Source organism: Lepidochelys kempii, chromosome 2, assembly GCF_965140285.1.
Source record: "Lepidochelys kempii isolate rLepKem1 chromosome 2, rLepKem1.hap1, whole genome shotgun sequence".
NCBI lineage: Eukaryota > Metazoa > Chordata > Testudines > Cheloniidae > Lepidochelys > Lepidochelys kempii.
In genome coordinates, this window is record NC_136381.1 from 185886472 (window position 1) to 185898541 (window position 12070).

Genomic DNA, 12070 nt, shown 5'->3' on the forward strand with positions numbered 1-12070 from the left:
GAAGGAGAGTAAAATATGTTGCTACCTTCTTGCACAAGGAAATGAGAAGTTTGCTGTGTAGACCCTTGTCTCTCCTAATAAAATTTCATGTGCAAAGATCTTAAAAGTGTTTTACACACCAGCTATGCCACACACTAAGTCTCTGAGGCAAGTATTGGCTCTATTTTATACATGAACAAACTGCAGAGCAGGCAGATTAAAGGCCAACATTTTCAAAAGAGGCCTCTGACTTGAAATGCCTTAGTTCTGAGACAACTTGGCCCTATTATCAGTGGTGTTCAGCACCAAAAATCCAGCTGCAGTAAGCTGGAACTGTGGGTGTTCCCTGGAAATCAGGTCTGTGGGCTCTCAAAAACTGTGTCAGTAGCCAGGCTGCCAAAGGGCAGCTGCCTCGTCCTTCATTGAGGTAGCAGCACCTAGACATCCAGAGGCTGGATTCAATGAACACCTCAAAGACTTGTGGTGTAGCGAGGACTCTGTTGGAATTGCAAGCTATCATTTTAAGGCGGCGGGGAGGGGGGAGGGAATTTTCCTGGCTTTGCTTGCAGGCTACAGGGCACTGTAGCAAAGCATGCCAGCGCTGCCAGAAGTCGTCAGTCAGTTGTTTTGCCTTGTTGTTGTAGGGAGCAGCCTGTCTTCCCGGCCCCGTTTTGAGGTTCTTGTTCTGCATCCTAAAAAATAAAGCAGTATTATATTGCAACTTTCCAGCAAGAGCTTTTATCTAATTTCTCTGTGCATATGCTGTGAGCATAACAGATCTCGGTCCTGATGCAGGAATAACAGCCGCTGCCTTGGAAGCAGGGTTACGTGAGTGCTTCAGGTAGGAAGCTAAACCTGCTGAAACCAACAGTGTTGTAGATACCAAATCAAATCCAAATCCCTTCAAGTTCCAGGGGTGGCCTAGCAGATCAGCCTAGAAAGCCCAGCCAGTTTTTAGGGAATGTTGGAAAAGATTTTAGATTCAGAACAGATGCTGAATTCAAGGTCAAGTCTGAAGAGTTCTGGTTGGCTGCCAAACTTGAAGCCAGAGCTACACACATCTCTAGGTCAGCCAGCTGCATGAAAAAAAGCCTATGGGAGTAGGAAAGAGGAGTAAGGAGAGCTGGACGTCGACTTTCATTGGTAAAGATAACTATCTAATGTTAAGACGCTATTTTAATTTATGGAGTTATTATTCACCTTTGGCAAAGAGCTTTTGCCTTTTAAAAAGTCTCCAATATATCTGTCTTGCCCCCGCTTTTTTTATTGTCTTTTCTTCCTGTTAGTATGATGTGACCCTTCAGAGGAGCTACCAGAGTCCAACATGGCACATGAATGGGCCTTTGTATTAAACAAAAGCTTTGCTTTTGAATCTGCCCCTTTTTGTTAGTCAGCAGTGGCCAAACTGCAGCCTTCCAGGTCTTCCAATATGCCCTTGGAAAATGCTTGGCTTTGCAAAAGAAACGCTCACGTATGGCTCCCTCTCTACAACAGCTGTTCCACCATGTGGCAGCCAAGCAGAAAAATGCACCAGCTTCCTTTGGTTTCGGCTTTTGCCACGGGTTAATAGGGACAGAAAGTGGAGAAAAGCCCAGCTCAACGTGGAATTAATGGAGTGTGTTATGCTAAAAAGGATTGCAAGACAAAACTACGGTGGTTGGGCAAGCAAAAGATTCAGCAGGTAAGGGGCCAAGGGAGCTTGCTTGGAGGCTAATCTCTGAGCTAAAACGTAATCTTCAATCATTTTGAAAGGGGAACTAGAAGCCTGGAGGGGCGATTGAGAGAGGAATCTGGCTTTTCGGAGCTATTATTCTTCTGTCTTTTCATGAGGCAAGGGGCCAGATCTTCCGCTAGTGTAAACTGGACTAGCTCCACTAGAGTCAAGGGAGTTATACCAATTTACACCAGGCAAAGATATGGCCTCTCGGTTGTTTCCAGCCTGCCACATCTCTGCCTACAGTAGAGCCTTTATTATGTTCATGATGAATGCACATCACTGTGGTATGGGCAGGAATCCATACATCACCAGCAACACTGGGCAAGGTGGGGGTGGGAAGGAACATTTCAATTCCTCTTATGCCCACTGGTTTTGAAAACATTTGTACTGAAATAATTATTGTTTTATTTAATAACGCACTTAGATAATTACAACTTTGAAAGCAACGCATTTATCCTCCAGTGAGTCAGAAAAACATGTATAAATCCATGTAATATCCAGACATGTCTCCGATGGGACCGAAGAAAGCAGAAGAGGAAAATATCAATGGATTTTTTAACCATTTTGCAAAGGGAGAACAACAACAAAAACCTCTGACGCACAATGAACAGCAATAAAAGTTAGCTCTTCTGGACTGCAACACGATGCCCCCGGATGAGTTATTGGCAATAGGAATTAAACCCAGGCTCTGACTCTGAAAGCATGTGACCCTACTACCTGAGATAATGAACCCTGGCCCCATAGCTTAAAGGCTGTAGACAACTCATAAATCTCCATATGGGGACTAATCAATGGAGGGACACAAAGAGCCATCACATGGGAGCAGTTGATATATGCAAAGAACCGGAATTCATTCATACACACTGTGGTAGTCATGTATTATTAGCCCACCTTATATGCTGCGAAACAAAGTGCAGAGAGTTGTCTTGGGTCACTCAGGCTATGTCTACACCACGGAGCTTACAGCGGCACAGCTGCACCAATGCTTCTGCACCGCTGTAAGCTCTCTAGTGTAGCTGGTGTAAGCAGATGGGAGAGAGCTCTCCTGTGAACTTAATCCACCCCCAACAAGCCGCCAATGTGGCACTGTCCACACTAGCGCGTAGGTCAGTGTAAATCATGTCACTCAGGAGTGACTTATTCACACCCCTGAGCGACATAAGTTATACCAACATAAGTGGTAGTGTAGACACAGCCTAAGTCAGACACAAAGCCAATATTAGAAGTCAGCAGTTTCCTGGCACTCCCCCCAACCCTGTGTCCATCCCCATAAATCACAATCTCCTACTCTACACTCAAGGCCTGATCCAAAGCCCCCTAAAGTCAATAGAAAGACTCCCATCAATTTCAGTGGGCTTTAGATCAGGGCCTTAGTGTTCTGCTGATGTTAAAGGAAGCTCAGATCTATGAAGTGAATGCAGAATCTGTATTAAAGGTCTGCACTGAGAACTGGAGAAGAAATGCTTATGTGATTAGTTAGTTTTGAGATGTAGGTTCTTTGGTGCAGGGAGAAGAACTACTGCACAACAGCTAGAGAGTTTGCTCTCCATCTTATTCTTTCTAAGTAGAGTCAGTTCTTGAGGCAGTTCCTCTCCCTAAGAATTAGGCTTTGATGCTGAACTGAGATACCTGAAAGAGGGGGAGTGGCCTTGATGCTGTTTAACTATCTGTTCCAGGCCTAGCATATATAGAGTAAATAAAGAAAAATACCTACTCTCCATGTCCCAGAATTTCCCTTCAATGGGAAACCAGGCGAGAAGGTTTCTCGGTTACACTTACCTGGACTTAAGAAAATGTCTTCTCGAACTTAGAGTATTATACCTCTACTATAGAATTCTATTTGTTGGCTTTAAAAAATAATGAAAGAGAGTTCATTCTCTATCAAATTCTAAATGTGTTTAGAGTAATGTCTACATAACCCACTATATTTCTGTAAAACCTGCTTGGTTTCCTCCCTATTAAACTTTATAGGACTTTTCCATGAGGGTTGTTTCCCCAAAAGTTCCCTCACTGTCTTCTTTTCATTAGTGACTTCTGCCTTGAAGCCCAGCAGAGGTATTTCTTCCTCCCTCAACTCCATCCCCCCAAAAGGGAAGTATAAACAAAGTCTCTGTTCCTTCCCACGCCTTGCCATCTTTTCACCACACACTCCCTCCCTGAGTCCAGTTGGGCTTTTCCTTTCCCCATATTATTTGAGTGAGGGAGGAGCATTTCTTTTCCTCATGCTTTCCCATTTAAACATGAGGAGCTGTAGCGTATGTCTACACTACAATTAAAATCCATGGCTGGTCAATGCCAGCTGACTCAGGCTCATAGGGCTGTTTAATTGCAGTGTAGACGTTCGGGCTCAGACTAGAGCCTCAACTCTAGGATCCTGTGAGGTAGGAGGGCCCCAGAGCTCAGGCTTGAGCCTGAGCCCAAACATCTACTCAGCCATTAAACAGCCCCTTAGCCCAAATCCCACAAGACTGAGTCAAATGGTACAGGCCAGCCGCAGGTGTCTTAACTGCAGCGTAGACATACCCATAGGAGGCCGGTCTTTCCCTGCCCTCTTCAGACAAAATGGTTGTAGCTGTTTAGTCTGGCAACCAAACTTGGCACAGCTGGGCTAGGCCTGGAAGCAAAAGCACAAATTAGTGCTCTGCGAACTGCGCCTGGCCTTTGGCTGGACAACGTTAGTGGTGCGCGTGTCAGTCATTCCATGCACTCTCAACAGTAGTAGATTCTTGATATAACTGAGGCTGGTGCTGTCAGCTGTGGTTGGGGGCCTGCTCCTAAATTCATCTCTGAGGGTTAAGCAGTGCTGGAAAACTTGAACCAGCTTCATTTCCCCCAGGTACTGCGTCTGACAACAAGAATTGACTTACTCTACTATTGTTATTTCCGTCATTATTGTAAATACATCCGGTCCAGTGACAACACATTCAGTGAACAGATCGATCTTTTCCTTGGATGATTGTGTATAATTGATTCCCTAGTTCAACACCTGTGCCCATGCTTCAGCCCCACCCTCACCCCCAATTCAGAAGGCAAAAGAATATGTGCATGGAGTGGTTATTTAGTCTAGTGTCTGAGGCACCCCAGTTGCTATGGGGGGGATAGGAGAGAGTTGTGCATCGGGAGGTGGTTCGCCGGACTAACTGAAAGCAATCAGGTAGTCAGTGAACCACAGTACACTGTCTGCCAGCTCATGCATACCATAGGTGGTGTCTCAAATTATCCACTACATCTATCCATAGCATCTCTCATTTATACCATCACATCGCATTATGTCAGATTACATCGTGTCAAGTCACTTCATTTTCTCTAAAGGAAACTCATGTCAGACAGACTCGCAGAAGATAGATAAAACACCACAGAAATTATATTTAATATGAACAGCGTGGCTGCTGTGGGATTCCCGCAATAGTATCAGTGATCGCAAAGATCTCTCTTATTTCAAATACTGGATTCAAATGTCTAATTTCTTATGTTAAATGTATGTTGCTGGTTTAATAAAGGCCCCGTTATCTAGTCCCACAGAAAAGGCTGTTTACTTTCAAATCCATAACAATATTTTCTATTCTACAGTGTTTTTCAGCCAAATCTCAAAAGACATCTGTGCAAACATTAACCATTTAAACAATCAATTCTCAATATAGAATCGTAGGAATGGAAAGGACCTTGAAAGGTCAGCTAGTCCAGCTCCCTGCACTCATGGCAGGACTACGTATTATCAAACACCCTGACAGGCGTCTGTCTAACCTGCTCTTAAAAATCTCCAATGATGGAGATTCCACAACCTCCCTAGGCAGTTTATTCCAGTGCTTAACTACCCTGACAGTTAGGAATTTTCCCTAAAGCCCAACTTAAACCGCCCTTACCGTGATTTAAGCCCATTGCTTCTTGTCCTGTCCTCAGGAGGTTAATGAGAACATTTTTTCTCCCTCCTCCTTGTAGCAACCTTTAACGTACCTGAAAGCTGTTATGTCCCATCTCAGTCTTCTCTTCTCCAGACTAAACAAACCCAATTTTTTCAATCTTCCCACATATATCATGTATTCTAGACCTTTAATAATTTTTGTTGCTCTTCTCTGGACTTTCTCCAAATTTGTCCACATCTTTCCTGAAATGTGGTGCCCAGAACTGGATACAATACTCCAGTTGAAGCCTAATCAGCATGGAATAGAGTGAAAAAATTACTTCTCATGTCTTGCTTGTAATACTGCTGCTAATACATCCCAGAATGATGTTCACTTTTTTTGCAACAGCATTACACTTTTGACTCATATTTAGCTTGTGATCCACTATGACCCTCAGATCCCTATCTGCAGTACTCCTTCCTAGGCAGTCATTTCCCATTTTGTATGTGTGCAACTAATTGTTCCTTCCTAAGTGGAGTACTTTGCATTTGTCCTTATTGAATTTCATCCTATTTACTTCAGACCATTTCTCCAGTTTGTCCAGATCAATTTGAATTTTAATCCTATCCTCCAAAGCACTTGCAACCCCTCCCATCTTGGTATCATCCACAAACATTATAAGTGTACTCTCTATGCCATTATCTAAATCATTGATGAAGATATTGAACAGAACTGGACCTGGAACTAATCCCTGAGGGACCCCCACTTGATTTTCCCTTCCAGCTTGACTGTGAACCACTAATTACTCTCTGGGAATGATTTTCCAACCAATTATGCACCTACCTTTTGATAGCCCCTTCTAGGTTTTGTTTCCCTAGTTTGTTTATGAGAAGGTCATGCAAGACAGTATCAAAAACCTTACTAAAGTCAAGATATACCACATCTACTGCTCTCCCCCATCCACAAGGCTTGTTACCCTGTCAAAGAAGGCTATTAGGTTGGTTTGACATGATTTGTTCTTGACAAATCATGCTGACCATTACGTATCACCTCATTATCTTCTAGGTGTTTGCAAATTGATTGCTTAATTATTTTCTCCATTATCTTTCCGGGTACTGAAGTTAAGCTGACTGGTCTGTAATTCCCTGGGTTGCCCTTATTTCCATTTTTATAGATGGGCACTATATTTGCCCCTTTCCAGCCATCTGGAGTCTCTCCCGTCTTCCATGACTTTTTGAAGATAATCACTAACGTCTCATATCTCCTTAGTCAGGTCCTTGAATATTCTAACGTATTTCATCAGACTCTTCATATATATAGTTCATTATATAGTTTAGTTTGAAAATACTTCGGGGCTGCAGCCCTACTTGTTTCCATTGGAACAATGCTGGAAGTATAAATGCTGACCATTAAAGCTACTTGGATGGGCTCGAAGTGTGGGTTGGTTTACTTAGGGACCCAAGAATATTCCACCCCTGCCAACATTTCATTCCACCCTACCTACATTCTGCTATATTTTATTTCTATTTCCCATGTTATGCCCTATGTAGGCTGAAAGTGCTCTCCCTTACTCAGAGACTGTAAGGCTAGAAGGGACCCATCATGATCATCTAGTCTGTCCTCTGCCACATTGCAGGCCACAGAACCTCACCCACCCACTTCTGTGTACACACAGCACAGCAAGCACAATGAGGCTTGATCTCAGCTGGGCAATTAGGGTATGACTACATGGCAAAAAACAAACAAACAAAAAAAAAAAACCAACCCTGCAGCGAGTCTTCAAGTCCAAGACTTGGGCTAGCTAAACATAGCAGTTGACATTCCCACTCAGGCTGGAAAACAGGCTCTGAGACCCACCCCCTTGCTGGGTTTCAGAGCCCAGGCTCCAGCCTGGGTGGGAATGTCTACATTGCTATTTTCAGTGCCTTGGCACAAATCCCCAAGCCCGAGTCTGTAGTCCCAGGCTCTGAGACTCCCTGCCACAGGTGTTTTTGTTAGTGTAGACATACCCTTATGCATCAAATGCAATACAAATAATATGCCATGTCAGACTGTCACAGCTGCAGTGAGGGTAGGAGCTCAGAGTACCAGAGGGGGCTGATGACAGAGCATTCTCTAGGAGGTCGCCTTGATTCTGAAACTTATGCCAAAATAGCCCAGACATGTTAACCTTTTGGGCTTGCTGCAAAAGCCATCTTTTGATAGGGCTTTTGGGGAGGGCTGACGATCTGAAATGTTCGGGGGAGGTGAGATAGGAGCATTTCTGCTGCTTTGATGCACTAATTGCTTATGTTAATCTATTTCTTTGCAAGTTGCTATTGTTATTTTGCTGATTTGTTCTGATGGCTGAACTTAACCTGGATTTAGGTGGTGCATGGGACCAGTGATGACCCTTACCAAAGGAGTCAGTTCCACCCTATGTAAATTCTGAGTTTACTTAATTTGCAGAGCACTCACAGCTGTACACGAGCATTTTTATTGTATTTAAAACTAATCAAATACTATTCTACTTTAATATAATTTTTCAATAATCCACAAATTTCACCCATCATGAAGTGATACTGTGAAGGATTAACCAAAGCCCTAAAAGCAGAAGTTAACTTCTACTTTTATTTAGCTATAATATGATGTAACAATACTCATGTGAAAAACAGATTTTATTCCCTTCAGGATACTGGAGGAATTTAATTTCTCATACCAACTTCATTCTCCAGCTTTAATTAAGGCCCTGTTGTTTATTGATCCAGAAGGTACAATGATTTCTCTTGGAGCACCAAAAAAAAAAAAGAAAAGAAAAGAAAAATCTGATTTGTTGTGCACAATAAGAATCTTTGCTAGTTATAAAGGATCAGAGAAACATGGGATATTTGCTCAAATAGAATATTAGACAGGTAACTTCGCAAAACGAATAGCAGTGACTGTGTCTTTCACTTCCTGGTACTTGTATGTAATAAATTAAAAGCATTTGCTGCCCACAGAAATCACTTTCCATTTCTAAGAAAAATACAAGGCATAAAACATAAAAATGATTTATTTTTAATGTAAACTGTGAGGAGGAATTTTGTATGGTTCCTGCTCCCTCTCCCCCCACACCTCATACGTACACAGCTCTTCTCAATGAAGATTTGAGTTCAAAACCTGTTTGTAAACTATTAAAATCCAGCAGATCAAGATCTAACTTCCATTATACATATGCACATGAAACCCCACTGAAATCAAAAGACATTCACACAAGTATAATGGAGGATATAATCTGGCCCAGAGTCCACATGGACAATTTCACCAATGGGTGTGATTTTGAAATCACACCAAAGCCAAAAAAACAAAAAAAAAACCCTGCTGTGCTTTGCCTCTTACAAGGATTAAATGTCTGCTTAAGAGAACCCAGGAGAACACACTAGGTATAATTTTACAACATTGCTGTGTTCATTTAGTCCTTGTTCCTGCAATGTGCGCTTTGCCATTGACTTCAGTGGCATAAGCAGAATGCTTACAAGATGGCAACGCACAGGATGTTCCTGTGATTTAATAAAATCATCAGTGCATGTTGGCTCCTTAAAAATAACCCAGAGAGAAAAACAACAGCTTCACATGGGAGAATCTCAAAAGGTTCAGATTAAGCACCCAAAATTTGGCTATTTATTACAAGTTTAGATTAATATATTAAACCTTTTAGATCTGCAAATCTGGCCTATTCTGTTGAGATTTCCAGCACCTACTGCTGGAAAGATTGGTCAACAACCCAGAAATATACAAAACTCACTAAATGAAAATAAGGGGAAAAAGTTAACTGAACATTTTCCAGACACAAAAAAATAATACACATGAATACATAAAATTAAATAGAGTTTTGAGTGGAGGTTTGAGGGAGAGTGTTCTTATTTTGTCTAGCCTAAATCATAACAACAATCTCGATAACCCCAAGAAATACTGCTGTTGCAAGTCCTGTTACATATATCATCAACATTCCAAAATCAAGTAAGAATCAGGACTCAGCTATTCACATAATTGGATCTGACTATCCCTTCTTCTGCCATAGAGTTCCTACGTGATGCTGAGTATGTCACTTAAACCAAAATGTTCACAGGTGCCACAGATTGTGTGTTCCTCATTTTCTGAGTGCCAAATGTGAGGGACCTGGAGACAGATTTGCAGAACTCTTGGGCACTCACAGCTACAACTAAAGGTGATTGGAGCTGTGATGGACACAAAGTGCTATAAAAATCAAAAATAAGGCTCTAAATGTTTCAAGTTGGGTATCCAAAGTTAGTGACATTTACCAGTTTTGGCCTCAATCTCTCTGTCCCTCAATTCCACAGCTGCTTAAATGGAGAGAATACCATCTCGTCTCCCAGGAGTGTTGTGAAGATAAATTCACTAATATTTGTGAAACTGTGGTGGAACACCATTGAAATGCCATGAGGAAATTAAGAATTTGGCATTCAGTGCAGGGTTTGGATGGTGTGTGCTAAATAAGGGCTGGGCCACACATTCAGTGTGGAGGATAAAAAGAAATATTGAACAAGTGCCCATGTCAAGGTTCCTCCCCCACTCTGAACTCTAGGGTACAGATGTGGGGACCTGCATGAAAAACCTCCTAAGCTTATCTTTACCAGCTTAGGTCAAAACTTCCCCAAGGTACAAAATATTACACCCGTTATCCTTGGAATGGCCGCTACCACCACCAAACAATTACTGGTTACTGGGGAAGAGCTGTTTGGACACATCTGTCCCCCCAAAATACTTCCCAAAACCTTGCACCCCACTTCCTGGACAAGGTTTGGTAAAAAGCCTCACCAATTTGCCTAGGTGACTACAGACCCAGACCCTTGGATCTTAAGAACAATGAACAATCCTCCCAACACTTGCACCCCCCCTTTCCTGGGAAATGTTGGATAAAAAGCCTCACCAATTTGCATAGGTGACCACAGACCCAAACCCTTGTATCTGAGAACAATGAAAAAGCATTCAGTGTTTTACAAGAAGACTTTTAATAAAAAATAGAAGTAAATAGAAATAAAGAAATCCCCCCTGTAAAATCAGGATGGTATATATCTTACAGGGTAATTAGATTCAAAAACAGAGAACCCCTCTAGGCAAAACCTTAAGTTACAAAAAAGATACACAGACAGAAATAGTTATTCTATTCAGCACAATTCTTTTCTCAGCCATTTAAAGAAATCATAATCTAACACATACCTAGCTAGATTACTTACTAAAAGTTCTAAGACTCCATTCCTGTTCTGTCCCCGGCCAAGACGACTACAGACAGACCCTTTGTTCCTCTCCCTCCTCCCAGCTTTTGAAAGTATCTTGTCTCCTCATTGGTCATTTTGGTCAGGTGCCAGCGAGGTTACCTTTAGCTTCTTAACCCTTTACAGGTGAGAGGAGCTTTCCCCTGGCCAGGAGGGATTTCAAAGGGGTTTACCCTTCCCTTTATATTTATGACACGCCCCCCAAATCTCAGCTAGGGTGAAACACTGGCTGGGATTTCTTCCTGGAGCTCTAGGAAAACAGAGTTAATAAGACACATGCATCTCTAAATATACTACCAAGTACATAAAGACTAACAATATTTTCCACATCTCAAGGACGATTTTAACCAGTTGATTCTGGGAAACTTTCACGGGAGAGTGCATCAGCCACTTTGTTAGAAGCTCCTGAGATGTGTTGGATGTCGAAATCAAAATCTTGGAGAGTTAAACTCCACCGAAGAAGTTTTTTGTTAGTTTCTTTGACAGTGTGAAGCCACTTTAGTGCAGCATGGTCGGTTTGCAGGTGGAAACGCCGTCCCCAAACATATGGGCGTAGCTTTTCCAGAGCGTAGACAATGGCATAACATTCTTTTTCAGTGACTGACCAGTTGCTTTCCCTCTCAGACAGTTTTTTGCTGAGAAACACTACAGGGTGGAATTCTTGATCAGGTCCTTTCTGCATTAAAACTGCTCCCACACCACGCTCGGATGCATCTGTGGTTACTAGGAACGGTTTGTCAAAGTCTGGGGCCCTTAGTACAGGGTCAGACATGAGTGTCGCTTTAAGCTTGTTAAAGGCCTGCTGACACTTTCCGGTCCACTGAACAGCATTTGGCTGTTTCTTTTTGGTTAGGTCTGTCAGTGGGGCAGCGATTTGGCTGTAGTGCGGTACAAATCGTCTGTAATAACCGGCCAAGCCTAAGAAGGATTGAACCTGTTTCTTTGACTTTGGGACAGGCCACTTTTGGATAGCATCCACTTTGGCCTGTAGGGGGCTGATAGTTCCTTGACCCACCTGGTGTCCAAGGTAAGTCACTCTGTTTAGGCCTATTTGACACTTCTTAGCCTTAACAGTTAGTCCTGCCTCCCTTATGCGCTCAAGGACTTTTTGTAGATGTTCCAGGTGGTCTGCCCAGGAATCCGAAAATATGGCCACATCGTCAAGGTAGGCGACTGCATATTCTCCTAATCCCGCTAGGAGACCATCTACAAGTCTTTGGAAAGTGGCGGGTGCATTTCGCAGCCCGAAAGGGAGTACATTAAATTCATACAGCCCG

The 12070-nt window shown here is 42.6% G+C and overlaps 1 protein-coding gene across 1 annotated transcript in view; it reads right to left on the bottom strand.

Moving 5' to 3' along the window:
* Positions 1-268: 268 nt before the first annotated feature.
* The window catches only part of LOC140906153 (uncharacterized), a 172155-nt gene continuing 160353 nt past the window's right edge, over positions 269-12070 (bottom strand). The window contains exon 4 of the mRNA XM_073329656.1: positions 269-671. Coding sequence (XP_073185757.1) covers positions 269-671 — 403 coding nt within the window. The remainder of the gene's footprint in view (positions 672-12070) is intronic.